At 35.1% G+C, this 27,015-nt stretch overlaps 1 protein-coding gene across 4 annotated transcripts in view; it reads left to right on the top strand.

Moving 5' to 3' along the window:
- Positions 1–24,165, top strand: part of ODF2L (outer dense fiber of sperm tails 2 like) — a 34,911-nt gene extending 10,746 nt beyond the window's left edge. For all 4 annotated transcript variants that reach the window (XM_059375296.1, XM_059375293.1, XM_059375295.1 and 1 more), the window contains 12 exons: positions 274–333; positions 462–533; positions 1,049–1,165; positions 5,452–5,637; positions 8,323–8,432; positions 9,384–9,519; positions 12,839–12,949; positions 14,362–14,466; positions 18,155–18,240; positions 18,323–18,485; positions 21,399–21,524; positions 23,944–24,165. In XM_059375296.1, coding sequence (XP_059231279.1) covers positions 274–333; positions 462–533; positions 1,049–1,165; positions 5,452–5,637; positions 8,323–8,432; positions 9,384–9,519; positions 12,839–12,949; positions 14,362–14,466; positions 18,155–18,240; positions 18,323–18,485; positions 21,399–21,524; positions 23,944–24,072 — 1,401 coding nt within the window. In that variant the 3' untranslated portion in view covers positions 24,073–24,165. The remainder of the gene's footprint in view (positions 1–273; positions 334–461; positions 534–1,048; positions 1,166–5,451; positions 5,638–8,322; positions 8,433–9,383; positions 9,520–12,838; positions 12,950–14,361; positions 14,467–18,154; positions 18,241–18,322; positions 18,486–21,398; positions 21,525–23,943) is intronic.
- Positions 24,166–27,015: the final 2,850 nt, after the last annotated feature.

Raw genomic sequence — 27,015 nt, 5'->3', positions numbered from 1 at the left:
TTCCTTTGCATACAATATTTTTGTGGGTTTCGTGTCATTGGCTTGTACTGTCTGAGGTGTTATTTAGAAATTAGTATATAATTTCATAAACCATGGGCAAAAGATGATTTGGAACACTTAGGCAGAAATCCATATGATGACCTTTTTAAAAATCTGAACAGTGCGTAATAGTTGTCCATATTAATTTCTTAAAAGATGCTTATTACTCTTTCTACTTTTATATGTAGAGAAATATGTTTGTTGATACTGATTTGTAATATCTTTTTTTCATAGGTAGGGGACAGTTTATCTAGCATGTTAGAGAAACTATCTGATAATGAAAGTGAAAATACTGTAAGTCTTTTTTATACTTCATGTCTATTCTGACATTTTTTACTTATATGCTGCTTGGTTTTATAAAATTAGCCAACATTATCCAAATTGTGGTTTTTCTTCTAACTCCTACATTATATTTGCTGAAGGCTCTTAAGAAGAAGGTACTTGAAAAGGAGACCTATATTCAAGAACTTTCTTGTTTGTTTCAGAATGAAAAGGTAAGAAAATTTTGAGCTTAATTCATTATATTTTCTTAATATTGACTCCTTTTCCTTCTTTCCATCCTGGTCCCCATATAATCAGAAATAAGCACAGAAGTGTTTTTATATTATTTGGATATTTTACAAGTTTTTTTGAAATTTCTTTTTTAAATATTTTTATGGTATTTAAGTTAGAGTAATTGGGATAAATCACCATATATTAGGAACTATGAATAAATTTGTATTTCAATTTTAGTGTAAATTAAGGAAGTTTAGTGTTTGTGGGAGCATTTTAGATATAATTTACTTAGGCTAGGTAGGACTTCTTAAAAGATTATTGGAGCCATTAAATAAAAGGGCAGAAGGGGACACAGCCCTATAGTTTTATATACAATATATAAATGGGGTCATAGTTAATGTAAAATGGTACTTTACTTTTTGTCAACTTTTTAGATCATATCTAAACGTGGATAAAGTGAAAGATTGTGGAGAAATATATCAAATAACACGTCTTTTTGTTTTATCTGTTACAGGCAAATGCTTTGAAAGCTAACCATTTTTCACAATCAGTAAAAGTGGTACATGAACGACTGCAGCTCCAAATTAATAAAAAGGAAGCAGAGAATGATAAATTAAAAGAACACATAAAGGTTATAAATATTCAGTCATTTTTATAGCTTAAGTGATAAAATTAATGAACAACTATAAAGCCCTTCCTTAGTTCTGGAATTTGGTGGTTTTGGAAGAATTCAATTTAAGTATTGCCATGAGAAATACATATTTGAGGCAGATCTTAAGATTTCTGGCCCTTCTAAAGATTTGGTTCTAAATCCCAAGATGGAAATGCTCTCTCTGTTTAATACCAGTCTAGGAGGAATTTATAGAGCTTGAATTACTTTAAAAATCTTTCCCATTATACAGCTAATTTATGTTTATTGTGGAAAATTTATAAAATGCAAAGGAAAAATTTAAGGTCATTTAAAAACACCAAAACTGTTATTAATATTTTGGGATATAGTATTCCTGTCTATTTTCTACATCTACATATAAATAAATACATACATTTAGTAGTCTGTCAGGAAATGTTTATTATTTTTATGTTTGCCACTAATGGTTAAAACTTTAAAATTAGTTACTTAGCTTTGGTGTTTAGAAAATTGAGTAACATTCTTGTTGTGCAGTTTTTTTTTATCAGTGTCATTAAGAGGAATATTTTGGCTTAAACTCAGTGGTTTTAGTGTTCCTCTGGAAGCCTCACAGGCACTTTGAAATAAGAACTTGAGGTCGCTATGACATGACACAAGCTAACTAGATCTATTGTCATTATTTTTGCCAAGAGAAAAGAAGCAGTGTTCTCGCTTGGAGAAGAGAATTGTACAATGATAATCCACACTGAGTGTGAGGACATTGGTGTTAAATTTCTGGTTGCTTTTGCACTCCTGAATCATGGCAGATGTTTACAACCTGTGGCACGTTTCAAGACTGCGCTTGGGGTGTTTTGGCTTTTTTTTTTTTCTTCAAGGGTAAAAAGCTTTTGCCTAGTAAGGGGACATTAAGCAGACTTATGCAAAATTTATATTTTGTCCTTTGTCCTCCTACATGTGCTTTTAAGCACTTTCCCCCAGGATTCCTTGTGTCCTTTGCATGGATGTCATAGGGCATTACAGATGACATGTGGATTGACACCTGAGATAATCATCTGTCACAATTTATCTTTTTTTTTTTTTTAAAGATTTAATTTATTTATTTGACAGACAGAGATCACAAGTAGGCAGAGAGGCAGGCAGAGAGAGAGAGAGAGAGAGGGAAGCAGGCTTCCTGCAGAGCAGAGAGCCCGATGCGGGGCTCGATCCCAGGACCCTGAGATCATGACCTGAGCCGAAGGCAGCAGCCCCCCCCCCCTTTTTTTTAAATATTTTATTTATTTATTTGACAGAGAGAGTGATCATAAGCAGGCAGAGAGGCAGGCAGAGAGAGAGGAGGAAGTAGGCTCCCTGCTGAGCAGAGATGCAGGGCTCTATCCCAGGACCCTGGGACATGACCGGAGCCGAAGGCAGAGGCTTTAACCAACTGAGCCAACCAGGTGCCCCCTGTCACAATTTATCTCATACAAGTTTTAATTATGTCCTCAAATAGCAGTTGGGAAAATTTTTGAAAACATTTTTCTTCAATTTAAAAATGAAATATTAAGTAATTTTTTAAAGTTAATTTTAACAATTTTCATAGGATAATTTAGAGAATATAAGACTAAAATCTTAAGATTTTGCCATCACATTCTCCTAATACTATGAGTTTAAATTCCTGTACAAAAAACCCTACTGTTTAGAAATAATTACAAGAAGTTGCATTAGGTTACTGAATTCCCTCTAACACGCATTAAGTTATTGGGGGGGGGAGTTCAGAATTTAGTTCTTCGATTTAGGTTTCACAGGGTTCTCTTTGAGTACAAAGATAATGAATTCAGTTTGACAACATAAATTTCACTTAATAGTTTGACTAAGTTGAGTCAATTCGTTGTAGTAGGTCTTTACAAAATTTATGTTTTAGTTCTCAGAGAAGTATCCTAAAGATACTTTAACCCATTTTTCTTTCTAGATCTTATAATATAGCAGTTAGGAATAGAATATATTCACAATTTAGAAGACACAGAATAATTATGTTTATAATATGCAGCATGTAGAGTTCCTTGGAAATAGGGAAAAGCAAATAGTTGACTTTAAAATATATGTCCATTCATTTGGCAAGACTGCGAAGAGTTACTTATTTTGAGCTAACCGGCCAGCTAAGAGTTACTTATTTTGAAACCATAAAAATAATTTGATAGTTTAGTATACTCCCTAATAGTGCCCAAATGTGAGATAGGATAAATCTAGTGAGGAAAGTCCTGACTATCTTGTTCCAAAAAATTTATTTCACCTTGATGTTTAAAATGGCTTAGTGAAATGTAGCAGTTATTCATGGTGTGCTGATGACACCCTGTGGTTTCCTGGAGGAATGGCAGCTATATTTCCTGTGGAGTCTGTTCTCTTAAGTAGACTTACACTGCTCTTACTCTTTTTTGTTTTCCCCCAGCTACTTATTAAAATATTTTATGGCATTTTTTAGTTTAAGTAGATTTCAATAGACTATTTTTTTTAAAAGATTTTATTTATTTATTTGTCAGAGAGAGTGAGCGAGAGCGAGCACAGGCAGACAGAGTGGCAGGCAGGGTCAGAGGGAGAAGCAGGCTCCCTGCGGAGCAAGGAGCCCGATGTGGGACTCCATCCCAGGGCGCTGGGATCATGACCTGAGCCAAAGACAGCTGCTTAACCAACTGAGCCACCCAGGCGTCCCTCAATAGACTATTTAACAGTATTTTGCTGCTTGTCTTAATCTGCTAAGTTCATTTTTCAGAGAGGGCTCGTCTTTAAATCTTTTTATTTATTTTATTTATTTTTTTTAAAGATTTTATTTATTTATTTGTCAGAGAGAGAGAGCGAGTGAGAGCAAGCACAGGCAGACAGAGTGGAAGGCAGAGTCAGAGGGAGAAGCAGGCTCCCTGCGGAGCAAGGAGCCCGATGTGGGACTCGATCCCAGGACGCTGGGATCGTGACCTGAGCCGAAGGCAGCTGCTCAACCAACTGAGCCACCCAGGCGTCCCTCATCTTTAAATCTTATTCAATATGTACCTCATCTAAATTTTAGTGGAAGTTAAGAAGCATAGTTTTTCAGGCACTTGTGTGGTTCAGATGGTTAAGCATCTGCCTTCAGTTCAGGTCATGATCTCCAGGTCCTGGGATGAGTCCCATGTTGGGCCCCCAGTAGAGCAGAGAGCCTACTTTTCCCTCACCCTCTGCCTTTCCCCCTGCTTGTGCTCTATCTCTTGATCTCTCTCAAATGAATAAATAAAATCTTTTTTAAAAAGGACATAGTTTTTATTGATCATGGAATTAAATAGAAAACTGAGTCTTACTGTGACTCCTTCAATTTTTTTTCATTAAAATGATTGTCCAGAAATTTTAAACTAAAACCTTAACTCTGTAATAATTTTTTCAGTATTATACAACTTTTACAAAAAATGTAAAGTGTTAAAACTCAGGTCTCTAAATTCTTAGCTATTTAGTAGTCAAATACTTTAAATACAAAGTCTTAAAAATAATTAGAAATAAAAGCATGAGAGTTACCACACTAAATCATATCCATCATCTGCCCGGCCTATTATTCTGTCTCTAGTTATGTAAGGAAACAGTCATGCCAATTAACACCATCAAATTCAATGGATAGAAACATGGCCCTTGAACATCTTTTCACCCTTACTGTTATGGTTCTTATAGTTATTCATCTAAGCCTGTTCAGTCTTGGAATAGTAACTTCCATAAAGTTACTACTTATTGGGTAAAGCAGTATGTTTATTGCCCTTGATGTAACTTTTAAGAATCAAGATGTGCCCCTTAATTCCAGTAAATTAACATTTGCAAAATAAGCCTATCTCATCTGCATCATTTGTGATCTGTAGATTCTGATCATATGTCCTTTAAGCCTTTATCATTGCAAGTAAGAGTTCTAACATATGTAGGGAGCTACTGATTCCTTTGAGTTTGTGTATTTTATTTTGGATTATCTCCAGCTCAATTATAGTTCTTTGATTTTCTTAACTAGTACCATGTATAATATTCTAGATGTGAAATTTTAACAAGTTCTAGTTAATTACAAAAATTTAAAGAAAGTTAAAGTTTAAAAAGAGTTTAAAAAAAAGCCTAAAAAATGTTTGTATAGTAATTGTATAATGTTACAAATAAACTTTGGTGAAACCAACTTCCTTTACTGTTTTGCTTTTTATTAATCCCATGATTAATTCTTTTGATAAAATCTGTGGAAGATTATTTACATATTTTTACAATGTTGACATAAACATTGGAGTTCTAAAATAATTTAAGTACTACTAATATTTTTTTAGAGCTTGGAAACCAAGATAACTGAATGGAACTTACAAATGAAAAAGAATAAGTATGAAGCTGTAGCAATGAAAGAATCAAGTAAGCAAAAAACTATAGCTCTGAAAAAGGCATCTAAAATTTACAGACAAAGGCTTAAATACTTCACTGGAGACATGGAAAACCTTACCTCCCAAATTAGAGATCAGGTAAGTATATACATTCTTTCTTAACCGATCTATGTACTTAGTTTGTGTAGTTAACATCCTAATGCTTAATATAATAATTTTCTCTTAATTCTACTGATACTAGGAAGACTTTATTCACACTCTTTTGCTTTAGTCTTTATTTTGAAAGGTTTCAGAAAATGTCACATTTGCATATTGAATTACATCAGTATTTCCCTGGGAACTTTATTGAAGGATATATTAAAAGTGTCTCAAAGTGGGGCATTAAGAGGTTAAGCCTCTGCCTTTAGCTCAGGTCATGATCTCAGGGTCCTAGATCAAGCCCTGCATCCGGCTCTCTGCTCATCAGGAGCCTGCTTTCCGCTCTCTCTCTGCCTGCCTCTCTGCCTACTTATGATCTCTGTCTGTCAAATAAATAAATAAAATCTTTAAAAAAAAAAAAAAGTGCCCCAAAGCATCTCCGGCAAGTTAAGAGTACATACAAATTCCCCCTTGGAAATGGACAGTGTACATTAGCATATGAAAGACCCTGAGTAGGCAAAGTAAAACAGCATAATGAAGAGTTTTGAACTCAGAGTTTCTCTCCACTTATTTAACCACAGAACTCTTGTTTTACCCACAAAACAGCTCTTGGAACTGGTTCTAAGGAACACCAGTTTGGGAACTGCTGATTTATGTTATTAGACCATATGACTCTATTCAGTAATTCACTTCATTTGAACTCTGTAATGCACTTAAAGCCATTCACTGACGTAAACACACCATGTGAAAGTTATCTTTGGGTATAGTACAAAGTTGAAAACTGGACTTAGTGCTTTGTTGTTTGTGATGAATTATTGTATTTATTCAATTAGCAGTTAATAAAATATTTACTCTTTTTAATGTCTCATGGGTATTCCACCTCTTAAGAACTGATGTTAAGGCTTACAGAATTATTGGAGGCTTTTAGAAATGACAGTGGGCTTACATAAACTTTTGTGTAAACAAAACAACTTAATATTTTATAAGCTCAAGTGTTAACACTTAAAGATGAACGACATTCGGAAGAATTTAACTAGACAAAGAATTGAGGACTAAGTTCATAATCTAGAAGGTCATTAGATGGAGTTGAATACCTGAAAATATTCTTGAGTGGTGAAAGTTAGTCAAGTCATTAACATTCTCAGGATTTTCCTGTTTAAATAGCATCGTGTGACACATACCCCAGATCATGGCATCTGAAGGCTCTTCTGCTTGTTCATCTTGTGACTTTGGGTGAGGTACTTAACCTCTCTAAGACTCCCATTTCTTCATCTATAAAATAGGAGATAGTAATATTCCTATCTCATGATTACTGGGAGGAATAAATGAGAAGAAGTATGTCAAAGCACAGTCCCTGGCCATCCTACATTTTTGCCATATTGACCTCCTTTCTGTTCCTCTTATCTGTAGAGTTTTAATGTTTGCTATTTTGTCTGGTTGTAATGCTCTCCTCAGGTTCACAATAGCTCGTTCTTTTTTAATCACTCAGGTATCTTTTTAATCAACATCTCTTCAGAGGGGCCTTTCTTGACCATTTTTTTTGAAGCAGTCCCTTAACAGTCATGTCATATCTTTAATTCTCTTCACAGCATTTATTTTTATAGTTAAAATTTCTAAATATCTTTATATTTTAGTATATTACCTAACCTACACTATACACACACACACACACATACACACCCACCAACATATACTTCATTGTGCAAATTTAAATTCATTTTACATGAAATATGAAAACAGAATACTAGGCTTTATTCAGCATATCAACAATATTTTTGTAAAAAGGTATAAACCAAAAAATTCTTGCATATAGTATATGCTCAATAAATGCTTTTTCTGTGACTGGATGAATGGTGGAAGGAAAGAAAGAAGCCCCCAGTAAATACTAACTGCTATCATATTATTACTTCTGGGTCTTCTGATTAATAATTATTGGTATTGTCTTCCCAGTGAGTTTGTCATTTTGTAGAATGTTAGGGGACACAATGACTATAGCTCACTAGGTGGGTTCGTAAAGACTAGATTCATTTGACAGTTACATATTGAGTGTCTTCTGTATGCCAGGCACTATTCAAGGCCCTAGCAATGAACAAAACAGACAGAAGTCTCTACCTTGGGGAGCTCCCATTCAAAGTGGTTAAGCCACTACTACAGTCTTCCTTTCTTTGTTGACAGTAACAGTGTTTGGGGACCAATGGGGGTGACCTCTACAAAACAGCTTGACATCATTATAGCAACAATAAATAAGGCTGCGTTATTAAGTGTGAAATTGTGGAATTGCAGAGAGCTTCTATATGTATCAGTAGAGGACTTCTTTCTCCTCTGATGCTTATGTGGTTAGCATCTTCTATATATAGAATGCAGATTATAAGTTCAAGAAATAGGAAGGAAGTTATCTTCATTAGTAATGAAACATTGTTTGAAAATAGTTATATCAACATCCTTAACATGTTGTGTTAGAACTGCCACTATGTGCATATAAAACAATACTAATATAAAGATATTATCAACATTTACTTTAAAAGATTCCTAAAATTCAGAGTTGTACACTAAAATTTTCCATATAAAAAACTCCATCCTTTATAGGATAAGTGTTTCCTTGTTTATGTCGTATTTGTGTTTAGAGCCCTGCACAAAACCAAAGTGTTATTCAGTTACAGGATGAGTACTTGATGTATTTTTTAGGAAGCCAAGCTGTCTGAAACAATTTCAGCTTCCAATGCCTGGAAAAGTCATTATGAGAAAATTGTAATAGAGAAAACTGAATTGGAAGTTCAGATTGAAACAATGCAAAAGTAAGAAAAAAATTAAGAATCTTTTTCTCGTTTAATAAGGAGTGTTTTCAGTTCCTTCCTCTTTAAGCACTTTGCATTTTGGTTCTTCTGGGTTACATATGGTGAAGTTTGTCCATATGATTTGATATTTTTGCTATTTATAATGTTAAAAACTTTCCTTATTCTAAAAATACAATAAAATGATTACCCACTAAAAAGTGCATTGGTGTTCACATTTTGAACTTTGTAGGTTGGTATTTAGAATTGAGTATGTGTCATCTATTATTTGTGGTTAAATGTTAACACTATTTTATCTTAAAATGGAAGTGATAGTTCTCTACCAAACAAGAATATGTAAGTAAGAATATATAACAGAGCTTAAAATAAAAACACAAATGCGTTCAAAATCCTAAAAATTATTTTTCCCTAAAGCACATTAATTGCATAACAAAGAAATTCAATGAGTAAACCTCCTTCTTTTATGCTTTGAAATTTATTACTGATAAACTAACAGTAATGAACCCTGATCATTTATTTTTAAATGTTTTGTTTTCTGTATATTCTCTTCAGTATTATCATTGTAAACTACTATGTATCATTCACTTCTAAAGGTGAGTTATTGCCTCACTTGATCCTTTTATATAACCATGGCCCTGAGATTGTGTAGATGTATGTGCATGTGTGTGAATGAGAGACAGATGGCCACTGAGGATAATAGTTCAAACATTTTACTGAATAGCAAAGAGAATGTTGTGTAATTTTTCATTGGTATTATCAGTGGGTAATTATTGCTACTCAAGGTTATGCAGTTAGTAGCCTGATAGATAACTGCTTCCTGTTTACCTTTTTCCGTGACTTGTACTTTAAAACTTCACATCCTACCAACATAATTTCAGAAACACACTTAAAAAGCACTATTTGAATGAAAATTTCTATGACTTTTATATAAAATATATCATTTATCTCATAAAGGCAAGTTACAAATCTTTTGGAAGACCTGAAGAAAGTGGAAGATCTTGGAAAAAATTCTTGTGAAGAAATTCTTAGAAAACTTCACTCAATTGAATATGAAAATGAAACTCTGAATCTTGAGAATTCAAAATTAAAGGTAATATGTATTCTGGGGTGATGGCTAGGTCAGTTGGTGGAGCATGCAGCTCTTGATCTCAGGGCTGTGAGTTTGAGGTCCACATTGGGTGAAGAAATTACTTAAAAATAAAATCATTTTTTATGATAAGGTAATATGTGTTTGTGTCTGTATGGGTATATATTGTCTAATGACAGCTTAGTAGAAGTAGCTGGAATGGTAGCATGATTAGGATAGTACTCTTGAGTCATTTTGTTTTTTGTGTTTGTGAGGGTATTAGAGGATCATTATAATATGCAACTTCTAAAGCTACATATATATCCATATTTATATATGTATAAATATTTATATATAGATCACATATTTATATGTGATACACATTTATATGTAGATCTTCAAGTGTTTATAGTTGTACACAGAGATTTATGTTAAAGTTGTTTTTAGCAATATTAAATAATAAGATTTATAGCTTGAATAACTGTCTCAACTTCTAAAAAATTTATTCTTTAATTTTAGCTGTTGAGTCATTCAAAATTACATTAACTTTAACGCGTAAGATTTTTTTTCTTCGTGTCATGGTTACGATAGGATGTAACCTCAGGCCTGTTCTATTTGAAACCAGAAAGTATGTTCCTGGCTGCTTCATAACCAGAAAGAGTTTTCCAACTTAATCAAATCCAAGGGGTGATTGGTTTGTATGTGTACCAGAGAAAAAAATGGGGAAGAAATTTTTATACTTTCTGAGAAAAAAAATTGAGTTCTCAGTTAGAGATACAAGTAACCAGATGAGACTTGATTAAAGATTACTGCATGGGGTGCCTGGGTGGCTCAGTTCGTTAGGCATCTGCCTTCAGCTCAGGTCATGATACCAGGGTCCTAGGATGGTGCCTCACATCAGGCTTTCTGCTCAGCAGGGGAGTCTGCTCTCCTTCTCACTCTCCTTCTATACTCTCCTTCTCTCTTTCTCTCTCAAATAAATAAATAAAATCTTAAAAAAAAAAAAGATGTTGCATCATTTTCAGTCTTTAATACTATTTTTGGAGGACAGTAAATAGAACACAGAAAAGAATCTGTGTAAAAAGGCCAGAGTTGGCAGTTCGAAGCAGGTATCACATCAAAGAACCAACCCTCTTTTTAGTTCTCTCTTCTGCCATTCCTAGGTTATGATCCTCATAATCCAAAATGATTGCTGGAGCTCCAGCCATTATAGCCAAATTTCAAGCAGTAGGATTGCAAGGGGAAAAAGATTAGTTATTATGCACCCCCCCTTTTTTTTTTCATATCCTCTTAGGGAGACTTCCTGTAAGTTCCATACCTCTCTACTCTTCTACTTATTCAGGCACATGACCCCAACTAGGTATAAGGAAGACTAGGGAGTTTAGTCTTCTAGTTATCCTGGGTTCTAGCCAAATATAAATACTCATTATTTCCTGCAGTTTATTCACATTTTCCTATATCTCTTCCTATAGTTTTAGTATATATACAATTTGGAATCATTTTTCCTAGTACCTAAGACCGGCCTTAGTTCAGCTCAAGTGCTTCTTCCCCCCAAAGTCTTTTTGATTTGAATGAGTCTCTCCTTATAAACTCCCCAACTTTGTATGCCCAGAATGCCCAGGAAAGGTGTCACATACACTTAGCTCTCCATGAATATTTATTGAATGAATGCTTAAAATGTTTATCTTGGAAGAGGAAGCGATTTTGTTATGTTTATTTTCTTAATTTCCTTGATAACCTTCAGAGAGAAAGGATTAGAATAATATTTCATCAATTATGAATCTAATTTTTAATCAAATGGTAAGTGGAATTAATTTTAAATTACATAGGGATAAGAATCATCAAGTTAGTTTACATCTTATTTTCTATTAATAATTCAGAAACATGTATTTTTAATGCATTATTCTTTTGATTTTTGTTTAAGGAAAAAACCTAGGTGCATCTGGCATATGTTTCTGCAATGTAAAATTGCCTAGATGTTGTATTTTGTTACTTTTAATGACTTCTGAATAATTTTAGATTTTAACATTTCAAATGAAAAAAGGATCTTGCTGATATTCCTTCCAAGACCCAGTGACCTCTTCTCTTGAAATTGCAAGAGGTTATTTGCATGGTTGTAAGTTCTATTTGTTCATTATAAAGAGTTTAAAAAAAAAACAAAAACAGAAAAGAGTAAAGGGAAAATTTTAAAAATCACTGTAATCTCACAACTCAAAGAAACTAAAGTTACCATTTTACCATATAGTCGAGGATTTTGAACTAGTTCCAGGGTTTTTTTTGCTACTATAAATAAAAATGTGGTTAGTTTCTTTGAGTTTTTTGCCTGTTTCCTTAGGATAAATTTCTAGGATTGTAATTATATGGTCAAAAGGGAGGCTAATTTTTAGTGTTATGCATTTCCAAATTACCCATCATATGGGTCCTTATATTTTTTCCAATGCAAGACAATTTTAAAACTAATCTCTCCAAATTTGATAGGTGATCTCATCTAGTGTTGGGGCTTTAAGTACCATCTATATCCTGGGGCTCTCCAATTTATATCTCTTGCCTAGACTTTGCCCCTGAATTCCAGACGTATCTTCTATGGCCTACTTGAAACCTCCACTTAGATATTTAATAGGTGTCTCAAAGTTTAAAATAGAGCTCCTTTATTTCCCCAAATGGTTCATCCTACAGTTAGCCTCATCTTGTTAATGGCAATATTATCTGTCCTTCGATCTGGTTTTATCCCTGACTCCTTTCTCTCCCACTTGCTTCCAGTCTGTCAGCAGATCTGCTTCACATAGATGAGGATTTGACTACCTCTCCCCAACACCACTGCTGTTGTCCTGGTTGAAGTCATCTCTCATAGTTATGGTGACTTCCTGAGCCCCCTTTGCATCTGCCCTTGCCGCTATAGTCAGCTTTCAGTTCACCATAGCATAGTTCCCATAAAAATGAAAGTCAGACCATGTCACTATTTCACCCCAAACCCTCCAGTGATATCTGGATAATAAACACCTACAAAACATTATTCCATCTGGCTTTCTAGTACTTCTCCCACCTCATCTCCTTCCATTCTCCCCATTGTTTTCTCCCTTCCTGGCACACTGGCCTTGCTCTTTTCCCCCTAACTGGCCAGGGCTTGTCCCACAGTTGCCTTTCTCTGTGGGAATTCTCTTCCCTCAAAGAGCCACACATCCTTTCAGTGTTTGCTCTAAAGTCCCTTTCTCCGGATGCCTCCCTGGCCCATCCACAACATGTTATTTCTATTCTTCTTTTGTGTATGGTATATTTTACTTCATATTCTTGGTTTTTGTGAATTCTAATGATTTATAAAATCTGTTTATTTTTTCCTTGCTAGACTACACTTGAGGCTTTGAAGGATGAGGTGATTTCTGTTGAAAATGAACTTTTAGAATTGCAAGAAGTAGAAAAACAACAGAAAACCCTTACTGAAGTATATAAAACTCAGGTAATTATTGCACTGATTTTGTTGTTAAATTTTGTAGGCAATTTAAAACACAGTACTTTTTCATAATCTAAAGAAGCAGAATTGAAGAAAGGTAGAGCTATTTTATGATAGAACATATGTCCCATATTTCTCAAAGTCCCACATATTTTTATAGTAGATGATTCTACTGATTCTTGATTCAGGCCTTGGCTGTGTATGTATTGGCTATTCCAAAAAGTAGATCTAAAGTTAGTTATGTAGATGAAATGTGAATCTTATGTATAATCTTGTTAAACTTAGTTATATTGTCATTTTAGATGTTTAATGGCATTGATTTAGGGTCATTAAAACTCAGTACTCCCTCTTTCCCAATAAATAAAATTCTGATTTACTCACATGAAGGACTTGGATAAGAATTGTGAAAATATATTTGGAATAGAGCTATATTCAGTGTTAGTTTATAGAAAACCTTATATTTTGAAAATGAGTATTCAAGAAAAACTTTATGAGAAAGATGGGACTTATGCAGGTCCTTAATGATGGTACCAAACTGGTCAATAATGAGCTGGGTTTTGCTGGAAGAGAGAACATTTGAATTAAAGAATAAATAACTAAAGGTAAAAGCTTAAGGGGAGGGCATCCTGTGGATAAGTAGGAAGTTCATCTGGATGGTTTAGATGGGAGGATGGAGTCAAAACATCCAGGTAGAATCCTGCAGTCATGCAGTGCTTACCAGAGGTAGGAAGGAGGTGTGGTGGACTGTGGGCCTGTTACTGAGAATGCCAGCTGGGTGTTTGGGTTTAATCCGTCAGCAAGAATAATGTGCATGTTCTGGGCTCTGAGCTTTGTATAAAGGCCTCAGAATTTTTTTTTTTTGAGCATTGCTTAAGTGTAAAGTAATTGGTTTGGGAGCCAGTTTATAAATATATATATATATATATATATATATATAGTCACCATAACTATGAGAGATGACTTTATATATATATAAATATATATATATAAATATATATATATGTATGTATGTATTTTTGTTGTTGTTGTTGTTGTTGTTGTTGTAATAAATCTGACTTTTCTTAAATCCACATGTGGACAAATATGTCAGCAGATTTCAGTTACTCCTTAGTCTTCAGATTTCTTTTTAAAAATTATTCTTTAAAGTGACCTTGACTTGCAAATAAAGATCTCTAATATTCAGGCTTAAGGGGAGGGTCTAGAAATATGGTTCGGAAAAGACAGGTAAATCATAAAAGAGTTGTAGATTGGAGTAGAACACTGAGCAATTCTTCTATTAAAGTAGGAATAACATTAGATAAAGATATTGAGGGTGTTGATAGGGAAATAATGATTTGTTTAAAGATTCAGATGTTTAGTTTTTTAATTTATATTATGGTTTTAATTAAATATGTTGTCCTAATATATTTTATTTTCAGATACAAAAATTACAAGAGGCAGCAGAAATGGTGAAAACCAGATGTGAAAATTTGCTACATGAAAATAACCTAATTACAAAAAACAAAAATAAAAAATTAGAGAAGGTGAGTTTGATGTTTTAAGCAATAAAATAATATTTATATGTTTTGTATTTTATGAATATTATACATATTCTTTCATTATAGTCATTTTCTATAGTTTTGATCTAGAAATTACCTGTCTTTAATCTCTGTAGGAGTTTGTTTTCTATGGAGATAGTGTTTCCTCCAGGCTTGAAATGTTTATTTGTGTGAATGTTTTTCTACTTTTTCCTTAGTATTTGAAAAATAGCATAAATGTTTAATTTTTCTGATATAAGAGCAGATTCATATATCTCAAAAAAATGGTTATCACTTATCACTGGCTTCATCAGCCATAAGTTGCAAACTTGAATATCTCTCATTTTTAATCCCACCTTTTTGTTTTTGGTACTAAATCTTTTGTGTCTAGAAAGTAAAGTAAATATTCGCTGTTAAATGCTTTTTGGAAGAAAAATATTATTTAAAAAAGCAGCATCGTTTCCCTTTTATCACCCCATTGCAACAGAATGAGGGGAAGGCCAGTGTTGGCAAGTTATTTTGTATTTGTGAATATTTTTAACTTTTTAAATGAAACCGCATCCCTCTTCCGGTCTTCTCATGTTGTTTTGGTAAGGAAGTAGTGAAAGTCATAGGGCACTGACTCCCGGCTGGAGAGGTCATGGGATGTTAGCAGTCACTTCCAACTGAGTGTAATAAGGTGACTGTCTCTGGGTTGCCCCCACATCTTGGGATTGAGAAGTCTGAGTGAGGCACAATGTGAAGAAGAGGTCAACCAGAGTAGGCATTCCGCTTGTGAAACAGAGATAAAGATAGCCCACCAAACATGCAAGTTACTACTTTCTTAGAATTACTTTTTACCTATTTTTAGCAGCATGTCTAGCATTTTATGTGTCCTGGTCTCTCTCTCTCTCATGAGACCGCAAAGCTGTCCTCTTTTGCTAGGCAGAACTGTAAATAAAACATCTTATTTACATCAGCCTATTCAGGAGGCTGATGGGGCAGAAGCCTGTGATTTTCAGATGCCGTGAGTCACAGTGTCTTCTAACTGGTATTAAACCAGAAAAGTCATTTTTTAAGATGAAATTTTTCCTTTTCCTTTTCCACTGGTTTTCTCATGGGCTCTTAGATATTTGGGGACCCAGAGGTAAGCTTTGTTCTTATTTTTTTTTTGTGATCAAGAATGCCAGATGTGCTCGGTAGCTCTAGGTGTTCCCTGTTTCAGGGAAAGACTCTGGGTCTTGTGTTTTTCCTCCTGTAAACATCCTACATGCCGGGGAACCTGGGTGGCTCAGTGGGTTAAAGCCTCTGCTTTCGGCTCAGGTCATGATCCCGGGGTTCGGGGATCGAGCCCTGCATTGGGCTCTCTGCTCAGTAGGGAGCCTGCTTCCTTTCCTCTCTCTCTGCCTCTCTGCCTCCCTGTGATTTCTGTCAAAATAAATAAAATCTTAAAAAAAAAAAAAATCCTACATGCCATATGTCTGTTTTTTTTGTTTTGTTTTGTTTTGTTTTGTTTTTTAAATTAACCATGTAAGCATTTCTTAGAGGTGCTTCTTGTCACATCTCCACAAAAGTGCCACGGTGAGGCACTGCAATGACCAAAGGGGTGAATGTAGGTAAATTTAGAGACTTGCTCAGAATTATTGTAATGATGAAATGGCAGTCCGCTGAAGACTGATGATATGAGCTATCTTGGCATAATACCGTAATCCCACCAGCTGGACTAAGATGAGTGCAGCAAGGCTGTTTTAATTGAAATATCTGAGTTACAAGATTGAATGACAAAGTGACAGTTACTTTAGCCTAACGGCTGGATGGTAGCAAATGACCATACCAGCGTTACTAGTTATGACTATGCTTGAAGATAAATGACAGGAATCAAAAAGTTTGCTTTCCTAAGTAGGTTAAACATTCTCCATGTAAGCTAATATAACTGTATGCCTTGAGTCAACAGACTTTCTTTAAAGACTATTTAAAAACTTCGAATTCTAATGTAAGTAACATACAGTGTTGTGTTATTTGCTCAACAAACTTTTTGAAAACCAAAGTACAGCCCACTTTTGAGGTACGTGTTCTTGTTAGCCGAGTCTAATTTACCGTTTAATCATATTTATTTGGTTCAATCTTTTTGTTTAAAACCATTATGCCTAAAATACTTATTATATTATGAGCATATCTAGTGTTTAAGATAGTAAAAACATTAATGCTGAATGTGTGACCTTGCACTTGTTTCCTTAATGCTACAACTCAGATGAGAGGGCAGATGGAGTCTCATCTGCAGAAGTTAGAACACGTCCGCGACTCGTTGACGGCGGCGGAACAGAGGCTTCACGAGTGTCAGGAGAGTCTGCAGCACTGCAAGGGGAAATGTGCAGACCAGGCGCGCACCGTTAGGGAGCTGCAGGGCCAGGTGTCCGGCCAGCATTCTGCTTTCTGCTAGATAGGTTCAAGGAAACTTCAGAATGATTTCACTAGTTGAGGGCACTCCTGTTGGGGGTTGATTTTTTTTTTTTTTAACACTCCCATCTCCATCAATTTATCAGTTTATTGCAGAGACTGTAATATTCTGCAAGCTATTCTTTCAGTATTGTGAAAAATTGTTAACTAAAATTGCTCATTTTAGTTTATTCGTACAAATCTGCATTTAGATGTCTCAGAACATGGTAATAGCATGGGAGAAGGAGCAATGCTATGTTTACATACATAGTTTTTGACATGAGGATAAGCTAAGTTATTGTAAATTACCTGACAAAAATTACAATTCATTTTAATTAGAATTGTGCATCAAGCTCATTTGGATTATTCTTGGTTTGTTTGGTTTTTTTGCCAACATATACTTCTGTACTCCATCAGAACAAAGATCATGGGTGCCCAGTTAGTCGCCACTTAGCCACCTCCTAATTCAATGCTTAGCACAGAGTAAGTGCTTACTAAATATTTCTCTAATTATTTTTTTCAAAGATGCATGTGCAAGGAGGTAGTAAGTTTTTATTTGCGAAACAATTTTTAGGAACAAGTCCCTATATTCCAAATGTAATCTGGATTTTAATTTTGAAATGCATCCTGTTTTTAAAAAGCATACAAACAAAATTTTGCTAAATTTAAATTTCTGAGAAGAGATTTTTCTAGGAAAATGCCAAATCTGCATAGATAACCTAAATTATTAAGTAAATTATGAGAAAAATTTTATTTTCCAAGCTTCTTAAAATAAGTATAGCTTTTGAAGCAATAGGAAGAATATTCTGTCTTGATATCCCCAAATTTTCTGTGGTTGATTTGCTTGTTTTATTTTCTCACAAATAATCATTTTTACTTGTAGTTACAACTTCAGAGTAAATTATCAATCACTATCTTTAGGTAAAACAAGAAATTGTAAGAGTACCTAAATATCCAACAATAGGAGATTCATACTTTTTGGTCTTCAAATTTACTTAATAAAATAAACGCCCTTTTTCAAGAAATCATTGTTCAGAATGTATTAATTGCCATCGTTCAGAAAGAATTTTAGTAGATGATTTTACATGAGGCACTAAACAGGAATTCAAGAGCTTGTGTTTTAACAATGTAGTGTTTCTTTGTATCTCTCTGTGTAGGAGTATTAATAATAGTGATGTTTTCTTGTTTTTTATGATTATTCTAACGATAAAGTGTATAGATTTCTTTGGAAGTTGGTTAGAAAAAAATAACCAAGAAAACTTTATTTTTCCCCTTTTAGGTTGATGCAAATCATAATCTTCTGAGAAAGCTTTCTCTGGAAGAGGAAAATTATCTTATTCAGTTGAAGTGTGAAAACCTTAAACAGTAAGTATTAAATTGACTTAAAATTGGTGTTACATTTTTCTCTACGCACTATAATTTTAAAATATATGTTTTCTGTAAAAAGAAAATTAGAACAGATGGATGTGGAAAATAAAGAGCTTGAAAAGAAGCTGGCAAACCAAGAAGAATGTCTTAAGCATAGCAATCTTAAGTTTAAAGAGAAATCTGCAGAATATACAGCATTGGCCAGACAGCTGGAAGCTGCTTTAGAAGAAGGAAGACAAAAGGTACAGATGGCCTTTATTTAGAAACTTTTTAATTAGTTTACCCAAGAATCGTCCTTTTAAACAGACAATATCTCATCTTACCAAACCTACAGTTATTGTTTTTATCCTGATGACAGGGTAGCTGTATTACTGGTGCAGTTACTTCAGTAGGTAAATGATGGTGTGGCAGGGTAGAGGCATAGATGGCAAACAGAAGGAGCTCCCCTCCCTCCTCTTTCTTTTGCTTTTTGGTTTTTTTACATAAAACCAAAGCAGTTGTTCAAATTGTTGAGCGTTTTGGTTTTGATCAGGATCTGGTGAGCCGTAGAGCTCAACTCCCTTTTCTTTTGGCCAATATTGTTACATTAAATACATGTAAGAATTAAATTTCCAGTTAAATCCATTTGGTTAGCATTTAATAAACATCTCACTGTGTGTCAGCCACTCCGCTACTATTTGAGATGAAAAGATGAATAAAACCTTGTTAGTTTACAAGCTTCTCAGCAGTTTCCCTGGTGTTATGGGAAACCTGTGTACAGAGGGCACGGGGAGACCGTAGAAAGAGACAAATCACTCCAGGTTGGAAAGTGACAGGTTTGATAAGCGAGGCAACACAAGAGTTTTCTTGGATGGCCACAAGATGAATAGATTTCCACACCTGACAGAATCTTAAAAGTCTATATACAGGGCCTTAACTAGGTTCTGTCACGTACCCAGTCCAAATAGCCTCAACACCACATTCCTTTCTCAAGGCTCTTTACTTGGAGTGGCTTCTGGGAGCAGGGCAGGAAAGCAGAACAGATATCTAAAGCACAAGGGAGAGAGTGGGGAGCTTATAATTGCCCAGGTTCAGCTTGTGGGTCAGACGGAGGTTGCATCTTTTTTTTTTTTTTTTTTAAGATTTTATTTATTTATTTGACAGAGAGAGATCACAAGTGGGCAGAGAGGCAGGCAGAGAGAGAGGAGGAAGCAGGCTCCCTCTAACGCAGAGAGCCCAATGCGGGACTTGATCCCAGGACCTTGGGATCATGACCTGAGCCGAACGCAGAGGCTTTAACCCACTGAGCCACCTAGGTGCCCCAAGTCACATCTTTTTGATAACCTCCTCCAACAGACCTGGCCTCAACTCTCAGGACACTCATAGTCCAGGGGAAAGATAATATATAAACAGACAAGTGTCATCCAGCATGTCGGTGCTACAACAGAGGGAGGTACAAGGTGCACCAGAAGACATTGTTAGTTTATTGTCAGGGGTGGTGGTTGGAAATAATGCAGGAGGGTCTTAACAGGTAAATTTATCAAATGACTTGAAAATGTAGTCTTGAAAGGACTTAAGGTGGGCTTTGGAGTCCAGCTAGAACTGGATTTGAACTCTGGCTCTAACGCATTACACCCTGACCCAGAGTGAATGACTTCTTGAAATTCTAGTTTCTTAATTAGTGAAATGGGGATGATGAGTTTCCTCATCAGATTGAATGATGCTAAAAAGAGATTGTCTATTCCATGACGACTCTTAGTTGTCTGTCTCCACCCCAGACTTCTGTCTCTCCTGAGAACTAGAGTCAGATATTATGCTGCTTACGTGACATCTCAAACTTAACATGTCCAATACCAAATTGTCTTTCCCTCTAAACTCTCTTCCACCCACGTCTTTCTCAAGTTTGTTAATGGCAACTTCATGTAAGTTAGATAAAATCTGATATCACTGAATTGTGGCTCTTACATCACACGTGCTATATACATACATATATACACATATGTATATGTGTGTGTGTGTGTGTATATATATATGCATATCTATCTATCTATCTATCTATCTATCTATATATTTATAACTCTGGGAAACTAATTTAGATTTATTTTGAAAGATACATCCTTGGATAAAAGCTAGGTTGTAAAATGTATTGCCGATGATAGAAATGTAATCCAGATTTCTCAGCCCCATCAACCTTTGGGAGGAAAATAAAAGACTTTCTCCTAGAAATGCTAGGTGTCTAAGATTCCTTCTGAGAAGTGTTCAGAGTCCCCAGCGATGTGTCTGCCTTCTTTCTCTCCTGCTGCACTGGAATGTGAGGCTGTCTGTCTCTAGTTCCTGCCAGGTGAGGAGTGCTGTCACTGCCTTGTCACTATTGTCCAAACTGAGGACATTGTCAAAGGCTCTTTCTCCTATAGCTTCAGATCCTGCTAGCATCCCTCATACTGCTGCCCTTGGAACTGGTGCAAAGAAATCTTTGTAAATTACTTTATAATAAAGTAATCATGCAGGAGCATGATTAGAGGACAGTCCTTCCCACTAGCTCCTTGCTCCTTAACTAGGCCTCGTCTCAGCTCTTATTCTTGTGGCTCCAACCCAGCATTCCTGCAAATAGGCTACCACATAGCTGAATTGTTGGATGAACATAGCTAAGCTAGCTTTCTGCTAAAATAAGCAATCATAGAAATAAGAGAACTCAAATTCAGAGCGCTCTGTGAGTGAATGAATGAAAAACCAGTCTCTTGTTGTATATGTGAGTGAAGTGTCTACATCCCATGCCCTGCCCCTATCTCATCTACCCAGTCTGCCGCCTGCACTGAATGAGAACTTGCTGTGCCCTACCCCCACTCTGAACACCACAGTGAATGTAAATCCATGCAACATGCCAGCTGGTCTCAATAGGTTATAAAAATATAATGTTGGGCAAAACATCTACCTGAGTCACAGAGGACTGCAAATATGTATACTTATTCCATCTCAGGCTAATTTTGCAGATACTTTTACTGCAAAGAGAAGTAAGCATACTTATGTTATTTGTGTTTCCTCAGGATAGAACATCTTTAAATATTTTGTCATTAAACTGTTCAGAAAAAGAAGTACAGTCTAAGTATGTCAAGGCTTTAGATCATACTTGAAAAAAAGCATATTTAGTTATTTTGCTCTTTTAATGAAAATTACAGGTTTCTGAAGAAATAGAGAAAATGTCATCTAGAGAGAGGGCTTTACAGATTAAAATATTAAATCTGGAAACTGAGCTTAGAAAGAAAAATGAAGAACAAAATCAACTTGTTTGCAAAATGAACAGTGTAAGTATTAGTATGGCTTAATGTATTTTCATAAAAAATAAATTAGCAGTTAACATTCTTACCCTGTAGTTTAGTTAAAGTATGAAGTGAGCAGAATCAGGACTCATGCTTTACTGGTAATATTAAGAATAACAAATAATAAAAGTCATAAAAATTTTAAATGTCATGGTTATGCCAAAGAATAACTACCCTGCATCCTTGGTAGCTCCCAGCACATTTCCCCAAAGTCTCATCAGGCCCTTTACTGCATATTACTTTCACACAACAGCTGCTTAGTAAATTATACTGAGGAATTTCTGGTACGAATTTTTCATTATTTAAGATATACAATTTAAACTATTTTGAGTTAGACTTTGATATCTGTCTTGAGTAATGAATATTATACTTTAAAAAGTGATGAGTTTGTATTAAGTAATATTCAGTGTTGTTATATCTGTGTTTAAGATAGGTACTGTGGGCCACTCAGCCATGAAATGAGAATCCCAAATTCACTGTGTTTAATTAATCATCTGTCTTTTCCAAAGTATTCATGAAAATAGTCAATTAGCATAAGATACTATGGAAGCTAGCACTAGTTGTGACTAAAGTACTTGAAAACAGTCTACTCGATGATATAGAAAATGATGATACTTTATCTTTTCTGGGAGTCATAGGAGCAGGAAACACTATTTTTTCATTCCCAAGTGTCTAGAAAGTTGAAAACGTGAAAAGTTCAAAAGTTAAATGATTTTTGTTATGCAATATTAATTTAATTTTATCACCAAAATTTTATCATCAAAATTTTAATTTTATCATCAAAATTTCCATGGCAATTTAATCAGAACAAACATTTCTCACTTTTAATGTAGCATGGGTCTGCTCTTTATTCTAAATCTTTTATTTATATATTTATTCTTTAATTTTCTTTTCTCACCATCAGTATTTCTGATACTAAAAAGTGTGTGTCATTAAAGCTTCTGAAGAGGGCACCTGGGTGGCTCAGTTGGTTGAGCGACTGCCTTCGGCTCAGGTCATGATCCTGGACTTCCAGGATCGAGTCCTGCATCGGGCTCCCAGCTACCTGGGGAGTCTGCTTCTCCCTCTGACCTTCTCCTCTCTCATGCTGTCTCTCACTCATTCTCTCTCAAATAAATAAATAAAATCTTTAAGTAAATAAAATCTTTAAGCTTCTGAAGAAATAAGTAGTGAGATGAGTTGGGTTTCTCTATAATGTTCTCAGTGCTTGATTAAATCTGCAAAATAAATGAGTTTAAGACGTGGTATTCTATTAAATTTGCTAATTTTTATAGTAATAACAATCTAGAATTCTAAGCAAGGATTTAGACATTGCTGAGTCTGTGTGTTCTGTCCCTTCCAGGGGACAATTCTGTGGGCAGGTCAGTATTTATTTTGTATGCATGTCCTAGCTCCAGTTGAGTTGTAAGCAGCCTGAAAGCCAGTGTCATAGTTGGTTATACTCTAGTGTCCTCTACAGTGCCCTGCCCACAAGCAGACTTCTTTGGATTTTCTGCCCCAGTGCTTCAGCTGGAGCAGGGTGAATGCAGAGACCCAAGCTTAACCTGAGCTGCCCTGCCTGAAGCCTGAAATGCTTGGTAGTCTAAAAGATTATCCTAAAATCCATGAGCATTTTACATTCTCCCCTACAATAGAGGTGTGTTCTTAATATTTTTCCCTCCAAACCGTTGAGTAAAACTGATGTTTCACAAAGATTTGCTGTATTCATTCTGTACACTTTGTGTAGCGCAGCCTAGCACATTGCTTCATACCACTCCACTGCCCCCAAGGGGTATTGCTCAGTTTCAGAAGGTATCACGTGTCATTGACTACCAGATGGGAAGGAAATAAAAGATTTCTCTTCTTAAGGTGCCTACATTTCAGTTGGAAGCTAGATGTTATTTGCAGCCTATCTGAAGTATTTTCAGTGAATAGATCTACTTGAGAATTTATATGCAACCGAATATTTTAAAAAAATATATTAGGCTTTTAATTTTTCCCTCAGAGAACACCTATTATAATAATGAGCGTTCCTTTTATTTTTAAAGGATTCTAAAAATGTTCATATTATCAAAACTAGAATTCTGTCACTTTTTAAGATAATAAAAGTCTTATAAATAAAATACGAATGTATAAAATACGAAAATACGAAATAAGTATTTTATACTTATGTATAAAATATGAAAATGGCAAAAACTGGTATTAAAATAGGTCATGTTAAATGTAATGAAAAATAGTTATGATGGTTTTAAATAAAATCTATTATGTTAATCATTTTAAATATGTAATCATTTGACGTTGATTGTATTACAACAAACTATATCACAGTAAGATCAACCATGTGTGTACTTTAGTTATGCTGGATTTTACTCTACCCTTTGATATGAATGTCATTATTGATTATCTTTATTTTTTCTTTATTTAGAAAGCACAACACCAGGAAGTGTGTTTGAAGGAAATACAACATAGTCTTGAAAAGTCGGAGAATCAAAATGAGAGTATTAAGAATTATTTACAGTTTCTTAAAACTTCTTATGTAACAATGTTTGGATAAATGGTTGGATTTATTTTCTAGAAGCAATAGGATTTTACTCTAAGTCTAAAACATGATTAGGTACAAAAATAATAATAAATATACTTTAATTTATGGGTGGTAGTAGTAGAGTTTTTATGTAGTTTTCTTAAATACAATTTATTATCCATTTGCAACTTTAAAATAAGATACAGATGTTAGTATTCCTTTTTGCTGGATAATTTTCATTTAGCTCTGGTTTAAATACCTATTTAAATTATATTGATTTTTGGAATGGTTTTCACACACACACAAAAAAGCCAGAATCATTTTTTGTGACTGTCTGTAGCCATCATTTAAGTGAATTTGTAATAAATCTAGGCCAGTTTTAAGCCAAATACATGATTTTGAATAACATATATAACATATGTAGTTGTTTTGCTTTGTGGTAATATATATATATTTTTTTCCTTGATTTTATAGATCTAATATCAATATCAATATCGATATAGATTTATAAAACAAGGAAAGTATTCTGGATATTAATTGTTAGTAATAGTATAATTATATGGGACACCTGGGTGGTTCATTCGGTTTAGTGGCTGCCTTCAGCTCAGGTCATGATCCCAGGATTTTGGGATCAATTCCTACAACGGGCTCCTTGCTCCGTGGGGAACCTGCTTCTCCCTCTGCCTGCTGCTCCCCCTGCTTGTGTTCTCATTCTCTCTCACAAATAAACAAATAAAATCTTTTTTAAAAATAGTATAATTATATGCTTTCTAAAGATACCAGATGTCAAATTAATACTCCTTCAAGTATGATGCCATTATAATTTCTATGAGGCTTTTAATAGAGAATATTAACTCATAGTGACAGTTGAAAACATGTTGGCATACATTGTTTATTTATAAAGAGTGGGCATTTGGGCTCTCCTGTGAGTTTGTAGTCTCTTTTCTGTTTCATTTTTTTATTAGTGATTGTCTGGGATTGTCACTGTAAACCTTCTAAAGCCCTAAATTAACTCCAAGATTAAAGGGAACAGCTTGTTCCACCCCTTTCCATAGCCAACCCTTGGGATGATCAAAATAAGCAGTGTTAATACCAAGAAGTTGTAGGATAAGGTCTTCATTATTGCAGTGACATAAAAGAGATACCAAGAACTTACTCCCCCCAGTCTCCTACCTGATGTGCTAAGGTAGGATCCTCTAAAAGGGGACTGATGTTGTCAACAAGCAATCAGGTAATAGGATCTCCTCTCAGACAATGGCTTGGGGGCTGTTTATTCAAACAGCACTCAGGTCTCAAAAGATCATTCAGAGAAGCAAATTGTGTACTACATGGTCCAGACTATGAACAGAGCTGTCTCCCCGAGAGGTTTTATCCTCTTCTCTGACTAGAAATGGGATCCTGCTTCTTTCTGGTCGGTCCCCCTCACTCCTAAGACTGTCATAGGAACTGCAGGAGATATTTGTTCATGACACAACTGCTTACTAGTATTTTTCTTAAAATAGCTTAATATAGTAATTTCAGGAACTGGCCATGTTTTTTGCCCAACAGTTGCTAACAATATTAATGTTGCCTTTTTTTTTTTTTAAATCATACTTCTTTTAACAAAACACATACTTGACCCTTGTGGTCCTTTCTTCACCCCCTGAGGCAAAGAGAGATTTAAGAAATACTCCAACAAAAGGAAACTAAGGTTCTTGAGTACTGTGCACTAGACTGCACTCTTGAAGGGCAGAACTATACCCTCCTCATATTTCTATTCCAGCCACCATACAATAGCCAGTACATAGTAGATGCTTGGCTGATGTTCGTGGATAGATGGATGAATGGATGTTGGGAGAGAAAGGTATTTATATTCCTCTGTTACATATGAGAAAACTGTAGGTGTAGAAGGATTAACTACCATAACTATGGTATAAAACCCTTAAATTTTAAAGTTGACATTTGAGCTTAATTCTTCTGATTCTAAAATTAAAATTCTATGTACAGTGCTATTTTGCTGTTGCAAGCAGCAGTGGCATTGCTCTTATTTACTGAGGACTCATCGTGTGGAGGACAGAGCTCCCTGTGTGGGATATGTAATAACTTATTTATTCTTTACACTTAGTAGCACTTAATGGGTGCTATTAGTTCCATTTATTTTTCAGGAAACCCAAACACAGGTTTCTTGTACAAGGCCACAGACTTAGTAAGTGGCAGGCATCCAGAGTCTCTGCTCTTAACTTTGACCATACTACCTTCATTTACATAAGTAAATAAAGGTAGAGGTTTCTTAGAACTATCATGCATTTACCTCCTCTATGAATATTTCCTTTTTATTTACTTCTAATATTTACCAAGGTAGTCTGTGCGTCTGTGTTAAGAATTAGTCACTGCAATGTTTCAGATAGACTGTGGAAGGAAATGACTACTGTGGAGGCCCTGGGGTTGGTATTCAGATGCTCCTGACAAAGGACAACAGGAAGTATGCCAGACCCTAGGAGAACTGTAGCCTGGAGGACAGACATTGGGCTCTTCTGGTGCCAAACTCGGCTTCAGGGAGCCCCAGAGTCAGTGCCCTGGTGTTCCTGAGCACTGTCCTTTCTGCCAGCTCTCCACCATCCCAGAAACTGGTTCCATAGTGCTGACAGCCTGGCAGGGTTTTCTCTATCCTTGATATTTAGGGCCTCAAGTCTTTCTTGAGTCCTAAAAGTTTTTCCCATTATTTATGCAATTATTACCTCTCCACATGTTCCTTTCTTCTTCCTTGTTTTGTCTCCTGGATATGATCTCCACACAACTTGCCTTTTCCCCTGGGGTATGTCACAGGGTATCTTGTGAGGTATTTCGACCTGATTTTTCTGACGAGTAATGTTGTTCTCAAGAGCAGTCATTCTCTTTCTGTTGGATATTGAGTTTCTAATTAAGAACTCATGCTTTTTAGTTCCTAAAAGTATTGGGTTTGGGGTTTTTTTTTGTTTGTTTGTTTAGTATTGTAAT

This window comes from Mustela nigripes, chromosome 14 (assembly GCF_022355385.1).
Source record: "Mustela nigripes isolate SB6536 chromosome 14, MUSNIG.SB6536, whole genome shotgun sequence".
Taxonomy (NCBI): domain Eukaryota; kingdom Metazoa; phylum Chordata; class Mammalia; order Carnivora; family Mustelidae; genus Mustela; species Mustela nigripes.
Note: the sequence above shows the minus strand (reverse complement) of the source record. Positions and strands in the feature narration are given on the sequence as shown.